Here is a 25022-nt window from a genome sequence, read left to right on the forward strand (position 1 = left end):
CTGGGAACCTGCTGCTCTCTTCCCACTGCACAGCTAAACTTTGTTAGTGGTAAGTGATAAAATCTAAGGGTTGGAGGGTTTTTGCTTTCAACTTATTAGGCTTTAGCTCTCAAGCAGTTGGGAGAGAGTATAGGTTGATCTGTTATAATATTCAGCATTTTGTCCCTTGTACTCCCTGGGATTTAGAGGAGACAACTTATATTAAAAAAATAAAATATTTTTTTCCTGTTTGCTGAAGGGAAGATCTGACAGAGCATCTGGTAGTATTCAATCTAAGTTTCTAGGGTCCTTAAAGGATCTGCCAGTTTCTTTTTAGAGGCTTTTAAGTCATTAGCTGTTACTCAGCACTTTCTATTATTGCTATTTATTTCCTTAAGCAAGATAATGAATAATTCATTAAGAAAAAAGCTTAGGCTTGTCCATGCCCTATGCTTTTATTGCCTACCAGCATACATAGTACAAGCCCATATTTATTTTTGTTCTCTCTCTTTTTTACTAGAAATATATATTTTATTTTTCTTTGCAGGTCCATAATGTAGGACTTTTATTTATTATAGGAATTATTTTTTAAAGCAACAGTTCATGTTGGAGCAAGTCATACTTTATCAGGGATACCAATCTTCAATTTAGATGACTGGATGGACAGAAACACTTAACAGTATTTAATAAACTTGATTCATTTTAAGCAAAACCATTGTAAAATATTTGAAATAATTTTACCTTGCAGAAATTGTTTCTTTGAAAAGCAGATATGATACCAGACCTTTAATTATTCTTTCTGTATTAAAGAACATTCAGAGAGAGGATCTGTGATCACATCAGACTGTTAGATATTAAGAGTTCTTACTATCTCCATTAGTATTTTTAAATCTGACATTAGAATCTTTTAAAGAAAATCTTTTTTGCATGTCTGGGAGGTTAGGGTGAATAGGAAATAATAATGAATAGGAAATAATGCTTTTGAAAATCCTGGTCTTTATGAGAGATCATCACCTGTAAAATGTCTTCTGTTGATGAAAGAATAGTAGTGTGGGTAGTTGTTTGATGTGTTCTCAAGTTGCAGCATGAATGGTACTAACAAATGTAATATTATTTGAAAGATCTGGCTTAAGTTCATGATTTTGTATTTTAGTCTGATTCAGTTGTCATCAGAAATAATCGTTATTCACTCTAGAACATATCCACTCATGGGACAAATAGTGAAATAACCTTATCTTCAGCTTGGTCCCTTAATCTTCTGTGGCTTTCATCATGAGATAGGTTTAGTTCATAGGAAGTACTTATTTCTTAAAGGAATTATTTGAATGAAACAAATATAACCTTATTATTGAACTGAGTCACCATAAGCATTTTGTCTTTTAAAATAGGGTGTTTAACAGGTGGGTAGGCACAATTTTAAACTTAGCATTGTAACTGAGTGCCCCATCAGTGTTGCGTCATTCTCTACCCGAAACAAGCAAACAAAAGCAATCATTTTCATAGTCAAATAAGTCATATATTCCTATTCCTTATTTCGAAATTATCAATGTACCTGAGTCTATTAAAACCCTGTCCTGCAATTAAGAAACACTTTTATTTTTTAATCTAGGTATTTTAAATTTGTATGTTTACACACAAATAGTTTAGAGTCAAGTAGCTTGGGGATTTTAACAGCAGCCTTTAGACTTTCTTTTCCATTTCCAATTCTCCAGAGGCAACCATTTTCATCTGTCAGCTGATTCTTTGGTAAGTACCTTCATCTTAGAACAATAGAATGGCATGGATACTTATTTTTCTCTTATTTTTATCTGTTGACTTCTCACTGTGAAAGATAGGAATTTATTTAGCTTGTTTCCCCATCCCATCCCTCTCTCTTACTTTCTCTCACAGGGGCACACATGCCCATGGGTGCACACGCACAATTCTTACTCCCAGTTCTTCCTGCAAAAACTTGTTGTGACTTGGATTACATCAACATTTAGTGTTAATGTTAAGAATAGGTAAATACAATTTTTAGCTAAACCACATAGAATAATATAATTCCTATTCTATTTTTGTACACCTTTTAATTTTTTCTAGAGTTTATTGTTATTTGCTTAGTTTTCTGTGTCTCTATTGAATTGTCTTGAATTCAATCTCCAGTGCTCCACTAGATCAACAAATCTCTTCTTATTGTGTTCATTCGCATCAGGTTTTCTTTCAGTGTCATCTGTTTGGAGAAGTCTTTTTGAGAGCCTTCTGACCTGGTCCAATCTGTATTGGATGCCTTCCTTGCCCTGGTATATGGCTGACATCCTTAAATTTCTCCTCTTTACCACCCTGGGGTGATAGGTTTCCTGTTTATTGCATCCTTTAACTTCCTCTTCCTTGGTTACCTCTTTGTTTTGGTGGAGTACCTACCAAAGAGACTGGTATCTCTTGAGAAAAGTGTGTGTGAGGTTTCTTTTCTTGTGAACTTAAATGTGAAGAGACTAGTCTCTTATCCTGTCCTCACATTTGATTTTTTTTTTTTTTTATCAAACTGTTTTATTCTTGGTATCCCATTATATGCCAGGGTTCTTTTTTCTTCTTGAGGAAAATAATTGTCTTCTAGTCTCCAATGTTGCTATTATGGGAAAACACACTTCTGTCTGTCTCTTCCATTCTCAATACTCTTCTTCACTTTTGGCATTGCTGAGTGTGTGGTTTTTACCACACAAAACAACTCAGTGATATCGGCTGGGCGTCTTGTAATTTAACTTGGTGCTGGCACTGTCTGCCTGAAAATAGTTTCCGATTCCCCATGCTAAGGGCTCAGCCCACAGGACTGTCCCCTTCTCGCTACTCACTTCAGTTGCCAGCTGCAAATCCATATTTTCTTCCTGTGCATCTGACTGACTGGCTATAAAGCAATCCTTTCCTCAGGTTAATTAGTTCGAACCACTCACAGAACTGAGGAAAACAGGTTACTTACTAGATTATCATTTTGTCACAAAAGTTATGGAAGAATACGAGTGAACAGCCAGATAAAGAGATACACAGGGCAAAGAGGGTCCTGAGCACAGGCGCTTCTGTCTCTGTGGAGTTTGGGATGTACCAGCCACCTAGCCTGTGGATACATTCTTGTTCACCAATCTAGTGGCTCTCCAAAGCCTGTCCTTTTGGGTTTTTATGGGGCTTTATTGCACAGTCATGATTAATTAAATCATAGGCATTAGTGTTTGATTCAACCTCTAGCCCCTCTCTCCCCCTTAGAAGTTGGGGGGTGGGACCAAAAGTTCCAATGTCTTAATCTGGTTGGTTTCCCTGGCAATCAGCCCCCATCCTTTCTGAAAATCACCTCATTAGCTTAAACCAGGTGTGGTTGAAAGGGACTTTTAAGAATAACAAGACACTCCTTTCACCATTATGGCTCTGGAGCTAGTTCAGGAAGAAGGACAAAAGAACAAATATTATAACGAAAGATGATCCCTTTGCTATTGTGTTTTGGGCGTTCCCAGAGTTTTAGGAACTCTGTGCCAGAAATGGGGATAAAGACGAAATAGATATTCTTACTATAAATCACATTATCATAGTTACTATTGAGATCTAAATTTATCTAATTTATAATTCTTTGTATATGCCTCTACCTTTAACCCAAATCTTATTTTCCTAGTATTCTGGATTTCAATAAAGTGTCCTATTGTGTGTCTATTTTCATATACTGAGTGGGTCTTCTTACTCATGTCCTTCATTTTCTTCTAAGATTTTATTAATAATATTTTCCTTTGTTTTTCATTTCACCTTCAGAGACTCCTATTCTTGGACCTCTTGGATTGGTCCCTGATTATCTTCCTCTCCTAATTTCTGTCTGTTTATTTTTTGCTTTACTTTCTGTGAGATTTCTTCAACTTTATTTCCAGCCATTATATTAAGATTTTTCTTTCTGGTATCATGTTTTTATTTTTCCAAATTTTTCTTTTTTCTATACATTTTAAAAAATAAAATTCTTTTCTTATGTCATGGATACAATATCTTATCTCTGGTAATTTTTATTTTCACCAAATCATCTTCTCCTAGCATAATCTGTTTCCTCCAGGTTGAAGTTTTTTGTTTGCTTCCTTTGGGACTGTTATCCACATTAGAGTTTTTCCTTAATTTCTGCTAATCCTTAACTGCCTGATCATATTTGGGAGTAGGAGACCAGAAAGCTGGTTGAATCTCTGAGTATGTGGGTAGGCCTGAACGTCATTGTATGGTGATCTGGATGTGCCAGATTTTCGTATTGTGTCTTCTTGGACTGATCAGATCTACTTGCAGGGGTGGGGGTGGTGTCTCTAGTCTCCTAAATGGAGGATGAAGGCTTTGGAGAGTCAAGTTGCAGAGGAAGACTTGAGGTCTCAGCATGTTAACTTAATGTTAATGCCTGTTAACTTAATTCCCCTATTTTCAAGGTACTGCTATATTCAACTGCCCAGAGCCCCAAAGTCCAGAGATCCTTTGGTTCTTTCTGAAGAATAGACATCTAGAATTGGAGTGAGTGCAACACCCAGCAACACAGAGTAAGGAAAGACCCAAAATTCTAATGTCTCTAAACATTTTTCAATCATAATTAATAATCTCAACATAGCATTGCTCCTTTACCCACAGTTAGGTGAAACTTGAGGTTAAGGGTACAGTTCTTCAAGACTGTCTAGTTTGCCCAAGATTTCTGACATCAGCTGTGGGTTCTGGGGTCCCCAGGACCATCTTCACTCAGACCAGCTAATGATAAATTTGGAGATTCTCACAGACTCCTTTAGATTGAATAATTTGATAGATCAACTCACAGAACTCAGGAAAGCACTATGCTTACGATTGTAGTTTTATTCTAGCAGAAGTGTGCAAATCAGAACCAGCCAAAGGAAGAAACATAGGGTGGAATCTGGGACTGGGAAATTTCCAAACACAAAGCTTCCATGTCCTTAGGGATGCATTACCTCTTGTGCTTGGTGTATATCCATATAGACCAAGTTTGGGAAGTTTGCTTGAAGTTCAGTGTTGATAATTCTTGTTGGGGCTTCATTACTTAGGCATGAATGATTGAATGATTGCGCATATGGTTGCTCAAGGCCCCAACCCTCTAATTGCATTAATGGTCTTTCTGTGTGGTTAGCTCCCATCATGCATCACCTTGTTAGTATAGACTATCAGGTGTTGTCTGAGGGGCCCACCATGAACAACAAAAATAATCTTATCACTCAGGGAATTTCAGAAGTTTAGAGGTTACCTCTCAGGAGTTGGAACAAAGGCCAGACTTTTCTTGGGTAAAGTTAATTTTTCACTAAATACTTTTCCATCTCCAATGCCAGAGGTATCTTGGCTCCACCAATTTCAAAATACTTAAAGAATTCTAAGGTAAAATCAGGTTGGTTCTTTACTCTCTGTGCTACTGGTTTAGGATTTTGTTTCCTTGGGTTGGCTAAGGCATTTATCATTTATTCATTTGATTTTCAGCTGCCAAAAATATTACTGTTTTCCCTCCCATTCTCGAGTGTTTATACTTAAATTTCAAACCAAAACCCCACTGCAGTAGGGTTAGTGACGTTTCTAGAAGGAACCAAATTAAATACATATATTCAGTTGACTGTTTCTTTGCAGAAATTGCCCAGCATTCTTTCAGTTTGTCAGTGACAACTTTCTGTAGAATTCATACTAGTACCTAGTAAATAAACACTGAATTAGCAAACATTTCTATATTGCTTCATTAATAGAGATAACTGACTAATTTAGGCTTCAGAATCTTTAAAGACAACTTTTCTTTTAGGGTTCATTTCCTTTCTACTTTACATATTGAGGACACAAAAGATAAATAGCCTCTTATCACTTATTGATTGGGGATAAGACTATTGGGATAGAGGAGGAGATTTTAACTTCAATATTATCTATTTTTATAATGTTTGAATTACTGTTACTTTTTAATTAGTTAAAAAAATTTTATAACAAGAAAAAAGTAAAATATTGCATGAAATGATCCCCCAAATTTTTCCACTTCAGATATATGATGCTAGGGTTAATAGAGAGCTAAAAATGGGGAACTCTTTTATATTTAATGGAGTAGGTAGAACAGAGCACAGAACTCCTTTAATCACTCTGATCTAAAAATCAGACTTGTAGTCTTTCTGTCTCAATCAGTCTCTCTTTCTGATTTTTATGGGGTATAGTTTTTAAGATTACATTTTATATTGATGAAGTTTGCCTGGAAAAGATGTTGATTCTTTCATAATGCTTATTTCTCATTTAATTTTCTTGGTAAATAAGAGTTTGTATATTGATTTTTCTGTCTCATTCTAGCACACAACTGTAATTCTATCTCTCTTCTTTTGTAACCTTTTCAGAGTTCCTGATCCCTGTGAGATTCATTCTAAATGCCATTGTATGGTGTTCAAAGTGTTCTTATAACACAGCAGGAGCTTACCTTGTAGTCTTATCTGTTTCTGGTTCCCATTCCATCAAGTTCCCAATTCCTCTCAACACTGAATTATTTGCTGATTCTCCCCAATTCTTGATGTTGAGGTGTCTTTCTCCAAGTATTTGCCCCAGGGTGGAATTCTTTCCCCGTCTCCCTTTGCCCATCTAAATCACACCCACTTTTACAAGCCTATCTCAAATGTTTCCCTCTTCAGGTTCTTCCTTATCTTTTCTCTATCCAGGATTAATGGCACCCCACAGGGCTTTGTTTGCCCGCATTCTGCCTATTTTAAAGGTATTAGTAGATGAGTTGGAAAAGGCAATGGCACCCCACTCCAGTACTCTTGCCTGGAAAATCCCATGGGTGGAGGAGCCTGGTGGGCTGCACTCCATGGGGTCGCTAAGAGTGAGACACGACTGAGGGACTTCATTTTCGCTTTTCACTTTCATGCATTGGAGAAGGAAATGGCAACCCACTCCAGTGTTCTTGCCAGGAGAATCCCAGGGACGGGGGAGCCTGGTGGGCTGCCGTCTGTGGGATCACACAGAGTCGGACACGACTGAAGTGACTTAGCAGCAGCAGTAGATGAGTATGTGTGCACGTGTGTGTGTGTGTCTAAGGGGAGAGTGAAGGGAGGGAAATTGTCTCCATTAATCATAATTTCCTTGAAAGTAAATCTGATGAGTTATATATACACATAGTGCTTTATATATAGCTGATTCTCAGTAATGTTAGTTGGTTTCATATAAATCTTGTTTCATTTTCTTTGTATTAATAGCATTGACAAAAATAATGACTATATAAATTATGTATTAGTTTTACAAATCCAGTTCTCCCCAAGACATTTTCTTGAAAAACAGAAAGATGGCTGCCTAATGCTTCAAGGTGATTATTAGCAACCTGGGGTTGGGTAAGAAATATGAATACTCATTAGCATCCCTGAGTTCAGATCCGCAAATTCATGACTGTGGGCGCTATTCGCAGCTGATGAGTGTTCGTGCTCCTTACCCCACCCCAAGTGGAGTGAAGTAGCCAGCCGAATCTCTGAGTGACAGGAACTGACCACTGCAGTGACGGAAGGAAGACAAGGGAGGTGTGATGACTAACGGAGTCAGTCTGGGTGTCTATGCCACAGGAGGAGGATCTAAATAATAGGAGGAGGCTGGGGGGAGGGTGGGGGGAAGGGTTAAGCAAGGAAGATGATTGATGAAGTGTATTATGGCTGACACAAGACCCCATGCTCTGGGTGAGGAAGTTAGCAGTGATTGAGAAGTGACCCAGGAGAGGGCTCATGGTCTCTGTGTGATTAGTAGGAAGTAATCAGCCATTTGCTTGAGGGGACAGCCATACACAAAGGATATATCAAAGGGAAAAGGATGGGGGAGAACATCAGTGATAACACCAAGAAGATCTTTTACATTATAGAAATCTGTCTGGGCCCCACTATTTACAGGCTGTATTCATCCCGCTCCCTACTCCTTAAGCCTGTGTACTTGAAGCTTGAGTTTCTTCTTCTCACTGATATCCATTTTTAGGCTGCTCTGTTACGTAGGAGGATTAAAAAGTGAGCCTAATCTGAGGTTACCACAGTGATCTCACTAAACAGTTACCCAGATGAGTGCTGGAGGGCCTGGGGCTGGGAGAGGAGGGCCAAGGAGGAGGAGTAGGTAATGATAGAAACTTCCTGAGGAACATCTTACAAAAGGCACTCTTTTTCCCCCTAAGTACAAATTTAACAATATTTTTTAGGAATTCTTTGCCTCTCCTCTTAAAGAACTTAAAGCCACTTAAAGTTTCCCAACCCTTGACCTCACAAGAGACTGGGGAGGCAGACAGGCAGCAAGATTTAAAACTAGGTGATGAATTAGAGCCTCATTCATCTGGGTAGGCCGAGACATTTAATTAAGCCATTTATTAAGCTTGTTTTTGTGTTTTCTTTGCAGAGCCTGATTCTAGAGTCCTGGAAGCAGATATAGGGTGCACCTCTTGAGTTCATTTATTTTTCCTTAATGTAGTCAAAGCATGAGAGCTAGCCATAGACAAAAACAAAAGCATTCCAGTGGAACTTTTTTTCCTCTTTCAAAATTCACTGTCTCTATGAATAGGTTCTGTGAAGAGTAATTATGAGAATACAAAAGCAAAAAAATGAAGCAAAAGAAAAAAGGACACTTAGTGATGCCTAACTTAATTTTCTCTACCTCAGCTTTGTAGCATGTCCTTTGTAGTAAGCAGATTTATTAATTTGGCTAGACTTATACTTTAGTCTCTCACTTGTTTTGGGGGGGGAATAAGCAGCATACGGGAAGATAGTAAGTATTTAGGTTTGGGGTTGATTTACATGATGATAAGACCACCTTTCAAACTATACACATGAAGATGCTCTTGTTTTGGGAAGAGCAGTTTCTTCCTAAGAAAAGAGAGAGGGCCTGAATGAATGCATTTAGCTCAAATTGACTTTGTCAACTGGTTATGTTGCTATAGTACTATTAATTTATTTGTACATTTTAAAATTTATCCTGCTTTAAAATTGCTTGATTTGGGGGCATATGGTCTTGATTCTTCTGGACCATGTCTGGGTATGGTTTGTCCACCCAAATACTCTTTTGCACAGTGATCCTTGTTTTGGCAACTACCTCCTTTTTCTCAACACCCTTATCGCTGCTCGTTTGCAAAAGGCCAGCCTATGACTGCACAGGACTGGAGCTTATACATTAGCTTCCAAATAGGGACAGTGCAGTAGCCCTCTCTCTGCTGGAGATTTAGGGCACTAAGAGTGCATGAAGCTGGTCCTCTACAGGCTCGCCAGTGTCCTGCTGGCATGAAGCAGCCCTGATAGGGGCCTTTATCTTGTTTGGCTATAAAAAGAGAACCCGAGTGGGGAGAGGAGGAGGAGCCAGGCACTTAATCCTGAAGGACCTTTAGGGACAAAAGCATTTACAGTGAGTACAGCAGCAGATTTCTGGCTTTTCTGTTCTTTTATTTAACAGAGAAAATAACAAGAGATAGGAGAAAGAGGTGGGCAGTTTTGATGCATGTGTAGCTGCATTTTTTGCTTCCTACTTTGGTCAAAGAACACACTCCTTATTTAAATGTCTTCTTCACGTTGAATATATTCTGCTAACATCAGGTTTCGACTGAAAACTTGTGGACTGTCAGGGAGGTAGCAGCAGCAGTCCTTGTTAGTGAGCAACCCATGGCATGTTTCTTCAGTTTCTGTAGGATGATAAATAGAGTATGGTGAGAAAAACCTTCCCACAAAAATTTTTTTAAAAGTTTAAAAATCCTTACTGCTTTTGCCTTTTGCACTTTAAATGTTGAATCTTCTTTGGATTTGTGGAAAGGAAAGGATTTGATCTATGTTATTTTTAACAGCAGCTGGGATAAAGGTGGTATTATCTCTAATGCTGGAAAGGTGACCACAGATAAGCATTTGATGGGGGAGGGGAACAGGAGGTCATTGGGTTCCAAAAAGCTGGTGGATCACTCCTTTCGTACAGCTTCAGAGCCAGAGTTATAACTGCTTAGGTATCCGTATGTGCTTGAATCAGTGCTTCATTTGCATCATCAGAAGCTGTGGTCTATTGGCTTCCCAACACGCCCCCCACCTGCCGCCCCGCCTCAAATTTATCTGTGACTGGAAAGGAATCTTATTGCATGAACCCCTGTAAAAGAAAAATACAAAACTTAGAATTTGAAAGAATATATAGAGTTGTGCTGAATTTCCTACTATTTGTTTGCATTCAAATAGAGTAATTAATTTGATGGCAAAGCAAGCTTGACTAGTTGAGATAAGGGCAGGAAAAATGCACATGAAGCTTGTTATTGTAGATCTCTACAATACGAGACAGTTTTCTTTTAAAGTACTAATTTATCTCGGAAATCAGATGTAATTTTGTGAAAATCAGAAATAGAGGGTGGTTATCCATGGGTGGTACATTTAGTTGCGAACTACTGGAATTGAAAATTAAATGTTTATTGTAATTAGTTCCATGAAAATGGGTAATTAATCAATTTTATGCCACTTCCTGGACTTGTTCTGCTGTTATGACACATACGGTATTCCTTCCCCAGGGGCAAAGCTGTACGTGAAGGAAGGCAAATAGACAGAACTTGACATATACTTCAAGTAAAGTATTGCTTTGCTTATTGGGTTATAGGAATTCTCTTTACAGTTTGAGCAACTAAATATAGAAACATCCCATGCAGGTTGAAATTTTGTGAAAAATGTTAGTGGCTCAAGTATGTCCGACTCTTTGCAACCCCATGGACAGTAGCCTGCCAGGCTTTACTGTTCATGAAATTCTCCACGAATACTGGAGTGAGTAGCCATTTCCTTCTCCTGGGGATCTTCCTGACCCAGGGATTGAATCTGGGTCTCCTGCATTGCAGGCAGATTCTTTACCATCTGAATCACAGGGTAGATACAGGAAAATTTTGCTTTTGCAGCTTGAATATAAGGTTTCTTTGCCCTTTACTTATGTGTGTTGCACATCAGCTGTTAGTACATTTTTCTTTAATGTTTTTATTTGTTTTAATCTACTCTATTTGTCCTTTACATATATAACCATATCTGTGTTATCAGTCTTAATATGCAAACTTCCAGAAGGGAGACTCTTCCATATTTATTCCTCTGGAAAGTCTTACTGACATATCTGGTGTAAATAATACATATTCCCTGGTAGCTCAGATGGTAAAGAATCTGCCTGCAATACAGGAGACCTGGGTTGGATCCTTGGGTTGGGAAGATACTCTGGAGAAGGGAATGGCACTCCCTTGTCCACTCCAGTATTCTTGCCTGGAAAATCACATCGTCAGAAGAGCCAGGCAGGCTACAGTTCAAGGGGCTGCAAAGAGTTGGACACAACTGAGTGACTGAACATAAGAAAGCTCACTCTTCTGGAGTTTTATCCCTCTCAGTGAAATTTTTATACTTTCTAATTGATTTTCCCTTAATTTCTCTCTGGTTTTTCATTGTTAGTGTATATGAATACAAGGGATTTTGTGTATTAGTTTTATATCCTGTGACTTTATTATATTCCTTGATTAGCTCTAGTAATTTTCTAGTGGCATTTTTTAAGGTTTTTATGTATAGTATTATGTCATCTGTAAACAGTGAGAGTTTTACTTCATCTTTTATAAATCTGCATTCCTTTTATTTCTTTTTCTTTGATTGCTGTGGCTAGGACTTCCAAATGTTGAGTAATAGTAGTGAGAGTGGGTACCCTTGCCTTGTTCCTGATCTTAGGGGAAATGCTTTAAGTTCTTGGCATTGAGAATAATGTTTGCTATGGGTTTGTCACATAAGGCCTTTACTATGCTGAGGTAGTTTCTTCTGTGCCTACTTTCTGGGGAGTTTTTTTTTTTTTTTTTTAATCATAAATGGGTATTGAATTTTGTCAAAAGCTTTCTCTGCATGTATTGAGGTGATCATATGGTTTTTATCTTTCAGTTTGTTAAGATGGTGTATCACATTGATTGATTTCCATGTATTGAAGAATCCTTGCATCCCTGGGATAAAGCCCACTTGATCACTATGTATGATCCTTTTAATGTGTTGCTGGATTCTGTTTGCTGGAATTTTGTTGAGGAGTTTTGTATCTATGTTCATTAGTGATACTGGCCTGTTGTTTTCTTTTTTTGTGGCATCTTTGCCTGGTTTTGGTATCAGCGTGATGGAGACTTTTTCTTCTTCTGCAATTTTCTGAAACAGTTTGAGCAGGATTCTGTTAATTTTTTAAAAACAGTCAAGTCTAGTATTATTGTTATTTTAAAGGCTACATGTGAGAGTGGTTAAAAATATGGGGTGTGGATTTCTCCCTCTTGCAATCAGGTGTAGAAAAGCTGTTGAAGCCTAAAACCATTTTCTAAGGCAGGTACCAATGTGATAAACTTACCTTATAACATAATATTTTGCTCTTTGCAAATTACTTTGTTTTCAAAAATTCATCTGTAAACCCCCTTATCATGTAATTTTACAAAATTAAGAAATTAGGAGAGGGAGTATGCTTTAGAAAGCTTCTGAAATAATATGTCATAAGAATAACTTATTCTTAAGGCTTTTGTCATTTCAATACGTCTTTTTATTCCCCGTGCTCATTCCTGTATGGGATGTTACATATTCCAAGTCAAACTGGGAACTTTTTTGTTTATTCCCCCTCCATGTTTATAGGTAAAATAATTTTGTTTTTGTTATTAAGTTAATCTTAAGAATATAAAGAAATATAGCTACTTTCTGGTAATCACATTTTATATTTTGATCAGCTGCCTTTCATCTATGGGAAATGAGGGTATATACTGACTTGAATGCATAGAACTAGAAAAAGGCTTGGAAAAGGACAAGGAACCCATTGCCCCGAGTAGAAGAAGTTTTTCCTGAAACTAAAAAATAATGTCTGTTTAAAATGTTTAAAGTATAGGATCTTGAGCAGTTATTTTATGTCAAATTGGTTACAGAAAAAGATAAATGACATAGTCAGCTCATTAGTAAACTAATCAACTTTATCTTAAAAGAAACCATGCATTTCATTGGTCAGAACTTAGCCACATGACCACAGCAAGCTCCGCTGGAGGCAGGGAATGTAGTTTTAAATTCTTGGCAAATGTATACACAACTGAAAACTAGGACTTTGTTATTAAGGAGTAAGAAGAGAATGGATGTTGGGGTAGGCAATACCATACAGTTTTCTGTTCCTGTTTTATGCTGAATCTTGGGTCTAGTTGGTAGAAACTCAAAAACTCAAAGCACCTCTTTCTGTTTTTGTTATGAGCTATGGTTTCTTAATTTAGAAAGCTGGCTTAATTTAGAAATCTTGTTTCTTCTGCGAAGTATCATTCCTTTATTTGGCAATCTTGTCTGACTTTTGCTTTCTTCTTTCCTCTTGCCTTTCAGCTGTTTTGGAAAGAAGTAAGGTTTAGACTTCTCCATGTTAACCATGAGCGTGACACTTTCCCCTCTGAGGTCACAGGACCTGGATCCCATGGCTACTGATGCTTCACCCATGGCCATCAACTTGACGCCCACTGTGGAGCAGGGTGAGGGAGAAGAGGTGATGAGGGACATGGATCCTGACCAGCAGTACGAAAAGCCTCCCCCATTACATACAGGAGCCGACTGGAAGATTGTCCTCCACTTACCTGAGATTGAGACCTGGCTCCGGATGACCTCAGAGAGGGTCCGAGACCTAACCTATTCAGTCCAGCAGGACTCAGACAGCAAGCATGTGGATGTGCATCTAGTTCAACTAAAGGTAAGGAAGGTCTCTGGGCTCAGGTCCGTTCCAGACAGAAGCCTGAAGGTGGCTGCGGTAACTAGAGCCTGAGTTCAGTAATTCTCAATGAGAAAGCATCCAAGAAGGAAATCAGAACAGCAGGTTTGAAACTATTATTTTTGTAGCTAAACATGGGCAGATTTCTTTCCTGGTTTTACTTTGTGAACTGAGCACCTAAAATAAAACTGACCTCAGGGGATAATGCAGAGAAATGAGGAAAGCAGGGGGGCATTTTTGTGCAGTGCCATAGAAATCAGTAGTAAAGAATAAAAATATTACAAAAGGTTTACTAAAGACTCTCATAGATTAAAAAAAAAAAGTCAAACTGAGCCATGATTGTATATGTATGTGATTACTACCTCCTGTTGAAGTCAATGCTGCCTTTGTGGCAAACAATGGATTCTGGCATGGTTGGGGAGGGCACTGTTTTCCTTTTAGAATGAGTTCTTTCATCCAGGTACAATGCATCGTGCAAAACAAAGGTGCTTTTATAACAACTCATCTAAAGTTCAGACATTAAAAGAATGTGTGTGACTTCTTGAGCCCTTCAGAAGCCTGACTGTTGATAATAATGAAATGGAGATGCTAGTAAAGAGTGCTAATAATAGAGATTTTGGCCTGGGGATCTCAAGATACAGGAAATCTTGCCCTCTCATGGCCACTTCTCTCTTCCAGGTTCCCAAGGGAAATACACACTCAGGTCAATGGTGGGCAAAAAAGCAAGGCAGATTTATAACCAGTTAGGGCATTGGCCGCAAACCCCAATGTAACTTTCTAGTCAGTTAGGTGAGATCCTAAGGAGAATTCCTCTGCCTAAACTGGTTCATATCAAATGATCTACAACCAAAGACCAAACAGATTCTTGGATCTTAATGCTTAAGTGACTTATCAGATGCAGCCATCATCGTGAGGGGAAAGGACAGTTGAGGGAGCACAGGTGCCCCAAAGCCTGGAGCTGATCTAGCTCAGCCTCCTCAGGCTGGCTCAGCAAATCTGGGGCCCAGCTACTCCATAAGAGAGAGTTTTCAAGAAAGGGAAGGAGAGGGGTTTTAGAGAGAAAAAACAAAAAGGCCAGAATGCCAAGGTGTCTTGGCCTCTCCCAGGCTGAGCAGGTGGGGTGATCTTCTTTCTATAGGTTCTTAGGAAGGAGAAAGCACCAAAAGGGTATCAGAGATGGCTGGGAACAAGCTTTACTGGAGTGCCAGCTGGCTGGTCTCCCCCCTGTGGCAGCAGAGTGTGGTGTCCTGCCGCACATCAGTTCCTGCTGTACAGTCCCTTTAATCAGAGGAGCAGCCCTGTAGCTGGAGAAGGAAATGGCAACCCACTCCTGTATTCTTGCCTAGAGAATCCCAAGGACAGAGGAGCCCGGCAGGCTACAGTCCATGGAGTCGCAAGAGTTGGACACGACTTAGCGACTAAACCTTAGTGACCAGCCCTCTAGCTTCTCCAGATTGGAGACAGAAGAAAGTCGGGGGCTCCTCAGCAAACCTACTCTCCTCTGTTCCTGCTAATGTTGCACTTCTTCTGTGACTACCATGAGGAAATGCAGGGTTGAGTTTGCAAGGAAAGTTAACTGTTGCTCTCTAAAATGAGATCTTCCCAACCCAGGTATTGAACCCAGGGCTCCCACATTGCAGGAGGATTCTTTGCTGTTTGAGCCGCCTGCTGCTGCTGCTAAATTGCATCAGTCGTGTCCAACTCTGCGTGACCCCATAGACAGCAGCCCACCAGGGAAGCCCAATTAAGCCCAGACTCTTTCAGATTTACACAGAAAATGTGGTAAATGATAAATGAGAATGGGGGGATGGAAATCTCCTTAGAAGACTCCACTAAAAATGCTAAGAGCATCTAAAAACAATGTGTCAACTAACTATATTTAATTGCGTCAATAGTATGCAGGTAAAAACTTAAATTTTCATTCCATATAGGAACATGAAGTTTTGTATGTCAACCAGGATTTTGTTCAGTGTTGAGAAATCCCCTGTAGGGCAGTTTACTTATTCTCATTGGAACTGCCTATTACCTTCTCACTCAAAAGGCATCTCACTGCCTCCATTTAGCTCTGTCCCACTGTGTGGTCTGTCTGCCCTGCTGAGAGTGGAGCCCTGGAGAGCAGGAAGGCAACACAGTGGTCACAGAGTAGTTAATAACATTTTAAGGGGTAAAGTGAAATTGTCTTATGTTAACTTAATTCTAGGAGTTCTCTTATTACTTTCTTTGATGCTTAGTTTATCGGGTGACTTAACCAACAGTCTTTGAATATTCTATAATAATAGAATTTTCTAATGATAAGTCTAACAATAGAGCCCTTCCGCCTTGAGCCCAAAGTCAAAGAGCTCTGGTGAGTGAGCTATGGCTCTGTTGACACAAGGGTTTAGTTTTGGTCTCCCAATCTACTTATTTAAGTTTCCCCTCTGTGTAATATTTTTTTAATCAACCAAATAAGCATTTAGATACATTAAAAAATATTTTAAATACATGTCAGTTCTTCAGATTTCCACATTGGATCTGCAAGAAAAAAAGGGCTCTGGGTCACAGAATTTTATATGTGGAATCACAGAAAGACATCCTTGTAGAAGCAGCTCTTAAGTTAGGTGCATGTAAAGCAGACAGTCAGGCCCAGCCAGGGCAAAGCCAGCCATCTGCTGTGGGGCATCCCAGGTTGTCTTTATGCCTTGGTGAATTATTCAGTTTATTTATTACACAGTGAAAAAAAATCACAAGGATGGGAATACCATGGCTTTAAGGACCATCTTGTTGTTCAGTTGCTAAGTCATGTCTAACTCTTTGCACCCCATGGTCTACAGCATGCCAGCCTCCTCTGTCCTCCCAGAGTTTGCTCAAATTCATGTCCTTTGAGTCAGTGATACTATCTAACCATCTCATCCTCTGCCACCCTCTTTTTGTTTTGTTTTCTATCTTTCCCAGCAACAGGGTCTTTTCCAATGAGTTGTCTCTTCACATCAGGTGGCCAAAGTATTAGAGCTTCAGCATCAGTTCTTCCTATGAATATTCAGGGTTGATTTCTTTTAGGATTGACTGGTTTGATCTCCTTGCAGCTCAAGGGGCTCTCAAGAGTCTTCTCTATCACCTCAATTCCAAAGCATCAATTCTTCAGTGCTCAGTCTTCTTTATGGTCCAGCCATCTGGGCACAGATAATTTCTCAATTTATGTATATCCATCACAACATTTTCTAGGAGCCCCAACTTCCTAACAGACATCTTTTGTCTCTAGTGAGCATCTCACACCAATATGCTCACTGACAAGCCCTGAATGCCTCCCCAATGCTGTCTTCCCAATTTCAGTAAAAGGCACCACTCTTTTTGCCAAGCCAGAACATGACTCCATGCCCCGTGTATATGTCTGTTAGAAGTTCTAGGGATCCAGCTTCAAAATATGCCCTAGATCCATTCACCTCTCCCCTACACTACTGCTGCCACCCTGGTCAAGACACATTGCTGCTTGCCTGGGCTACTTTTAGAGCCTCTTCTACTATGTTGCAGTTTATTCTCTACATAGCAGCCATGAGATCTTTTAAACATGTAAATCAGTCATGTAACAACTCTCTTGCTTCCTTTTGGCTTGTAATAAAATCCAGTTCTCTTCCTATGGCTCTGTCTTTGCCTACTTCTCTGTCTATGTCTCCTATTACTTTCCCCTTGTTTATAAAGCTCCAAGCGGATTGAAAGTTCCAAAGAAATGTTAGGCTTGTTCTTGCCTCATAGCTTTTCCTGTGTCCTCTGCCTAGAAACACTCATCCTCTAGCTTGATCTGGTAGATTCTGGATCCTCATCAAATAGTGAGCCAGAGGCACGGTCCAGTTCTGATATTTGGAGGCACAAACCTGGGAGAGGGTTGAGCAGGTTTTGGGAGTGGGGTGGGACCTGTGCTATGGTTGGTGAAAGGCAAGAACAGAAAAAGGAGCTACCCTTACCTAACTTGTCTACACACCTCAAACTACCTTTCGCACTGATTGTTCTAAATCTTGTCGTCATGGTCTTCTCTACCATCCTGTTGATATATAACTTAGATTAGTTGAGAGATGCTTTTGGAAAATGTTCAGAGTGGGGTTCACCCTCTAATTTTATATTAAATGTCACTTTCTCAAAGAAGCTAGTCCTGATCCTTATTCTGAAAACACTCATCTCCTCCCCCAGCAATTATCTAGTCCATTATTCAGCTTATTTTTGGTAATAGTTCTTATCATTAGCTTTAATTTCCTTATTTATTTGTTTGTATTAGTTCCAAGGACCTCAAATGTATAATTCTCCACTATATCTCTGTTGCCTAGGGCAAGGGCTGGGCATCTGCGGGTAGGTCGGTTCAGCTCCTATCTGTGGTTGGATAGATAAGTCCAAATCTGTATGGTCAGTGCCTTCTCTCCATGTAGGCAGGCTTGCTCTGGAATTAACAAGCAAGAAGCCTGCTTGGTGAGGATTGAATTAAGACAATGGCATTGGATGAATCAGGCCCAAATGCATTTGGGACATTACTCTCCCATGAGGGAGAGTCTGTGAGTGATTCAGAAATCTTGGAGATCTTGTCTGGGGAGTCTGCCTGGGAGAGTCTATTCTTTCTATAGGTAGCTGTATTGGTCTTCCTCCTACCCCACTTTCAGTTTGACTCCTCCTTTGGTAAGCATTTTAGTCAGTAAACTAGTTCAGTCAGTTCAGTCGCTCAGTCATGTCTGACTCTTTGTGACCCCATGAATCGCAGCACGCCAGGCCTCCCTGTCCATCACCAACTCCCGGAGTTCACTCAGACTCAACGTCCATCGAGTCAGTGATGCCATCCAGCCATCTCATCCTCGGTCGTCCCCTTCTCCTCCTGCCCCCAATCCCTCCCAGCATCAAAGTCTTTTCCAATGAGTCAACTCTTCGCATGAGGTGGCCAAAGTACTGGAGCTTCAGCTTTAGCATCATTCCTTCCAAAGAAATCCCAGGGCTAATCTCCTTCAGAATGGACTGGTTGGATCTCCTTGCAGTCCAAGGGACTCTCAAGAGTCTTCTCCAACACCACAGTTCAAAAGCATCAATTCTTCGGCACTCAGGCTTCTTCACAGTCCAGCTCTCACATCCATACATGACTACTGGAAAAACCATAGACTTGACTAGATGGACCTTAGTCAGCAAAGTAATGTCTCTGCTTTTGAATATGCTATCTAGGTTGGTCATAACTTTTCTTCCAAGGAGTAAGCATCTTTTAATTTCATGGCTGCAGTCACCATCTGCAGTGATTTTGGAGCCCCCCAAAATAAAGTCTGACACTGTTTCTACTATTTCCCCATCTATTTCCCATGAAGTGATGGGACTGGATGCCATGATCTACATTTTCTGAATGTTGAGCTTTAAGCCAACTTTTTCACTCTCCTCTTTCACTTTCATCAAGAGGCTTTTTAGTTCCTCTTCACTTTCTGCCCTAAGGGTGGTGTCATCTGCATATCTGAGGTTATAGATATTTCTCCCGGCAATCTTGATTCCAGCTTGTGTTTCTTCCAGCCCAGCGTTTCTCATGATGTACTCTGCATATAAGTTAAATAAACAGGGTGACAATACACAGCCTTGACATACTCCTTTTCCTATTTGGAACCAGTCTGTTGTTGCATGTCCAGTTCTAACTGTTGCTTCCTGGCCTGCATACAGATTTCTCAAGAGGCAGGTCAGGTGGTCTGGTATTCCCAACTCCTTCAGAATTTTCCACAGTTGATTGTGATCCACACAGTCAAAGGCTTTGGCATAGTCAATAAAGCAGAAATAGATGTTTTTCTGGAACTCTCTGGCTTTTTCCATGATCCAGCGGGTGTTGGCAATTTGATCTCTGGTTCCTCTGCCTTTTCTAAAACCAGCTTGAACATCAGGAAGTTCACAGTTCACATATTGCTGAAGCCTGGCTTGGAGACTTTTGAGCATTACTTTGCTAGCGTGTGAGATGAGTGCAATTGTCCGGTAGTTAGAGCATTCTTTGGCATTGCCTTTCTTTGGGATTGGAATGAAACTGACCTTTTCCAGTCCTGTGGCCACTGCTGAGTTTTCCAAATTTGCAGCATATTGAGTACAGCACTTTCACAGCATCATCTTTCAGGATTTGAAATAGCTCAACTGGAATTCCATCACCTCCACTAGCTTTGTTCATAGTGATGCTTTCTAAGGCCCACTTGACTTCACACTGCAGGATGTCTGGCTCTAGATGAGTGATCACACCATTATGATTATCCAGGTCATGAAGATCTTTTTTGTACAGTTCTTGTGTGTATTCTTGCCATCTCTTCTTAATGTCTTCTGCTTCTGTTAGGTCCATACCATTTCTGTCCTTTATCGAGCCCATCTTTGCATGAAATGTTCCCTTGGTATCTCTAATTTTCTTGAAGAGATCTCTAGTCTTTCCCATTCTGTTGTTTTCCTCTATTTCTTTGCATTGATCACTGAAGAAGGCTTTCTTATCTCTTCTTGCTATTCTTTGGAACTCTGCATTCAGATGCTAATATCTTTCCTTTTCTCCTTGGCTTTTTGCTTCTCTTCTTTTCACAGCTATTTGTAAGGCCTCCCCAGACAGCCATTTTGCTTTTTTGTATTTCTTTTCCATGGGGATGGTCTTGATCCCTGTCTCCTGTACAATGTCACGAACCTCATTCCATAGTTCATCAGGCACTCTATCTATCAGATCTAGTCCCTTAAATCTATTTCTCACTTCCACTGTATAACCATAGGGATTTGATTTAGGTCATACCTGAATGGTCTAGCGGTTTTCCCTACTTTCTTCAATTTAAGTCTGAATTTGGTAATAAGGAGTTCATGATCTGAGCCATAGTCAGCTCCTGGTCTTGTTTTTGTTGACTATATAGAGCTTCTCCATCTTTTGCTGCAGAGAATATAATCAATCTGATTTCGAGAGGCCTGAACAATTCTTTTTCTTTAAAGGTAACTAAACTTCTCTTCTGGTCATTGTGTTGATCTGAAAGTTTATTAATCAGAGACTACTCTTACCAACCTATTTCCAAGTTCTTACAGGAAGTTTTATTGTAACCCTTAGGATGAACTATAAACCACTATTATAAAGTCCCCAAAATGGGAGGGGGTGGTGGTTATTGTTCTAGAGGGTGAATTAAAAATGTCTCACCTTAAGATTAAAATATGTAATCCACATATTTTGCTTCTTAGCTTCCAGATACAATACTTAAGGAAGAAATATGAGAGGCAAGCTGAGCCATTTTTAGAAACTCTCCCCTACCCCTCCACCCTACCCCCATTCCTTTGGATTCAGAGGCTGTTCTGTGCAGGAAAACCAGAACAAGAACCTTAAAAGGGTTTGACTATAACTGCAATTTCTGCTCTGAATGAATATATTTGGGTGCTAAATAAGCAAATTAGATACCTATGCTTCCTGATTAACAATCATCTTAGAGAGAATATTATTTATGTTCCTGGAAGCATGATAGCAGGAAAGAGGCAAAACTTAAGACTAAAAGATGTGGCTGGATGACAAGTAAAAGTCTTGAAGTGACTTTATTGGAATCAGCTCCCTAAATAACATGCTTAAGATTCTCAAAGTTAGAACGCTGAGTAGGTACTGTGTTTATAAGATGTTCTGACTGGGCTGTACCCAGACTGAGATTGTGCCTGACATGTGGAATTAAATCTAGATATGCAGTCACTGACATGGAGGGCCTGGAGGGCTTACTGGGGAAAAGGCTTGAATCCTCCCCACAGCTGGGATTCTCATATCAGATGTACCTGATGAACTGAAGACAGTGGAAGTCCTAGGATGAGGAACTCCTAGAAGGGGATTCACCTTCATCATGGGGCAAGGAATCCTCCCCAGAGCAGGGAGGGAGTGTGGTTTGTGGTAAAGTGTGTTCTTAGTTCTAGAACCCCTTCTTAAGCAGCCACCACCTGGCAGCATGGGTACCCAGTGAAGGGAAAGGGCTGTGGGTATAACTTGGAGGACCTGTCTCAGCTGTCTGTGCCTGGGTGCTTGGGCTTCTCTCCTCCTGTTGCTCCACAGGTATAGAGGGAAAGAATATTCTCTTTCGCTTACCACCGAAGCATAACAGGTTCTGCCTATGGTGGCAGAGGTTGTACTAAAGTGGCAGTTGTGGAGTCTACTGGCTGTAACAGTGAGCAACAGCCAGGGTGAATTCTTGGGTACATCCAAAACACATCATAGGGGTTTCAGAAATTCTTTATAACAGGAACTCTGAGTGGAACTAAACTTCTGACATCATAGTTTAGGGCTTAGAGGATCTGATCTTAATGTTAATAAACTGTGTGAAATATTCAATTAAAAATTTTTAAGTAGTTTTCGGTTTGTAATATTTTGTTGTTCAGTCACCAAGTTGTGTCCAACTCTTTGCAACCCTATGGACTGTAGCACACCACGCTCCTCTTTCCTCCACTATCTCCTGCCACTTACTCATTTCAATTGTGTCTGACTCTGTGCACCCCCATGGACTGTAACCTATCAGGCTCCTCTGTCCATGGGGATTCTCCAGGCAAGAATACTGTACTGGATTGCCATGCCATCCTCCAGGGGATCTTCCCGACCCAGGGATAGAACCCAGGTCTCCCATGTTGCAGGTGGATTCTTTACCATCTGAGCCACCAGGGAAGCCCTGGAGTTTGCTCATATTCATGTCCATTAAGTCAGTGATGCTATCAAACCATCTCATCCTCTGCCACCCCCTTCTCCTTTTGCCTTCAGTCTTTACCAGCATCAGGGTCTTTTTCAGTGAGTCAGCTCTTTGCAGTCAGGTGTCCAGTGAATTTCAGCAACAGTCCTTCCAACGTGTATTCAGTGTTGATTTCCTTTAGGATTGACTGGTTTGATCTCCTTGCAGTCCAAGAGACTCTCAAGAGTCTTCTCCAGCACCACAACATGAAAGCATCAAATCATCAGCACTCAGCCTTCTTTATGGTCCAACTCTCACATCTGTACATGACTGTTGGAAAAACGATAGCTTTGACTATACAGACCTTTGTCAGTGAAATGATGTCTCTGCCTTCTAATACACTGTCTTGGTTTGTCATAGCTTTCTTTCCAAGCAGCAGTTGCCTTTTAATTTTGTGGCTGCAGTCACCATCCACAGTGATTTGGAGCCCAAGAAAATAAAATCTGTCAATGCTTCCACTCTTTCCCCTTCATTTTGCCATGAAGTGATGGGACCAAATGCCATGATCTTATTTTTTGAATGTTGAGTTTTAAACCAGCTTTTCACTCTCTTCTTTCACCCTCATGAAGAGGCTCTTTAGTTCCTCTTCACCTTCCTCCATTAGAGTGGTATCATTTGCATATCTGAGGTTGTTGATATTTCTCCTGGCAATCTTGATTCTAGCTTGTGATTCATCCAGCCTAGCATTTTGCATGATGGACTCTGCATAGAAGTTAAAAGAGCAGGGTGACAATATGCAGCCTTGACGTACTCCTTTCCCAGTTTTGAACCAGTTGGTTGTTGCATGTAAGGTACTAACTGTTGCTTCTTGACCTAAATAGAAGTTTCTCAGGAGACAGGTAGGGTGGTCTGGTATTCTCATTTCTTTAGGAATTTTCCATAGTTTGCTGTGATCACACAGTCAAAGGTTTTTCCATAGTTAATGAAGCAAATGTAGATATTTTTCTGGAATTCTCTCATCTTCTCCATGATCCAGCAGATGATAGCAATTTGATCTCTGGTTTTTCTAAATCCAGCTTGTACATCTGGAAGTTCATTGTTCACATACTGCTGAAGCCTAGCTTGAAGGATTTTGAGCATAACCTTATTGGCATGTGAAATGAGTGCAATTATACAGTAGTTGGGATATTCTTTGGCACTGCCCTTCTTTGAGATTGGAATGAAAACTGACATTTTTCAGTCCTGTGGCCACTGCTGAGTTTTTCCAAATTTGCTGGCCTATTGAGTGCATCATTTTAACAGCATCATCTTTTAGGATTTTAAATAGCTCAGCTAGAATTCCATCACCTCCAATAGTTTTGTTCATTATAATGTTTCTTGAAGCCCACTTGACTTCACACTCCAGGATGTCTGGCTATAGATGAGTAACCACACTATCATGGTTATCTGGGTCATTAAGACCTCTGTTTTGCATAGTTCTTCTGTGTGTATTCTTGCCATTTCTTCTTAATCTCTTCTGCCTCTGTTAGGTCCTTACCTTTTCTGTCCTCTCTTTGGTCCATTCTTGCATGAAATGTTCCCTGGATATCTCCGGTTTTCTTGAAGAGATCTCTAGTCTTTCCCATTTTATTGGTTTCCTCTTATTTCTTTGCATTGTTAACTTAAGAAGGCCTCCTTATTTCGCCTTGCTATTCTCGGGAACTCTGCATTCATCTGGGTATATCTTTCCCTTTCTCTTTTGCCTTTTGCTTCTTTTCTTTCCTCAGCTATTTGTAAAGTCTCCTCAGACAACCACTTTGCCTTCTTGGATTTCTTTTTCTTTGTAACATATCTTAAGTTAAATATACCTTAATGTAACATATCTTAAGTTAAATTTCTTTGTAACATATCTTAAGTTAAATAAGTACTAGTTTAAGATCAAAGACCAAATGTCTTTGTTTTGAGGCAAAGACACTTGCCCCAGGAGTAAATATTTTCCCTTTCACTCTTTAGATGGCTGTTTCTCAAAAAGTATATCTCAGTGCATTGCTGCTGCTGCTGCTGCTGCTAAGTTGCTTCAGTCGTGTCTGACTCTGTGCGACCCCATAGACAGCAGCCCACCAGGCTTCCCCGTCCCTGGGATTCCTCAGGCAAGAACACTGGAGTGGGTTGCCATTTCCTTCTCCAATGCATGAAAGTGAAAAGTGAAAGTGAAGTCATTCAGTCGTGTCCGACTCTTTGCGACCCCATGGACTGCAGCCTACCAGGCTCCTCTGTCCATGGGATGTTCCAGGCAAGAGTACTGGAGTGGAGTGCCATTGCCTTCTCCGTCTCAGTGCGTTAGTGGTTGTGAAATCAATTTAATGAACTAAAGAGCTGAAACTAAAGTAGAATTACATAAAGTAGGATAAATACTATTTTGTGAAACTTGGCATATATATATGAAAAGAAAAGTGAAAGTGAAGTCGCTCAGTCGTGTCTGACTCTTTGCGACCCCATGGACTGTAGCCTACCAGGCTCCTCCGTCCGTGGGTGTATATATATATGTATATATGCTTGGTCGTGATGTATAATTTATGTCTTTCTCTGAGTCAGTGCCAGAACAGTTTGATAGTTACTGCTTTTTTCCCTCATATCTTTGATATGTACTTTAATTGTGCAATCTATTATGCAAGTAAGGGTAACCTGGTACCAATTTTTGCAACTTAATTTTCTTTTTTTTTTTAGTATTTATATGGGATCAGATGACAACCCCAAAGCATATTTAAATCTCAGAAAATG

The 25022-nt window shown here is 40.0% G+C and overlaps 1 protein-coding gene across 1 annotated transcript in view; it reads left to right on the top strand.

The window, feature by feature from the left end:
• AKAP6 (A-kinase anchoring protein 6) overlaps window positions 1-25022 on the top strand; it is a 503112-nt gene that overhangs the window by 94194 nt on the left and 383896 nt on the right. Inside the window, exon 2 of the mRNA XM_005695223.3 lies at window positions 13278-13635. Within this exon, the coding sequence (XP_005695280.2) occupies window positions 13312-13635 (324 nt within the window). The 5' untranslated portion in view covers window positions 13278-13311. The remainder of the gene's footprint in view (window positions 1-13277; window positions 13636-25022) is intronic.

The sequence above is a fragment of the Capra hircus genome, chromosome 21 (assembly GCF_001704415.2).
Source record: "Capra hircus breed San Clemente chromosome 21, ASM170441v1, whole genome shotgun sequence".
Classification (NCBI taxonomy): domain Eukaryota; kingdom Metazoa; phylum Chordata; class Mammalia; order Artiodactyla; family Bovidae; genus Capra; species Capra hircus.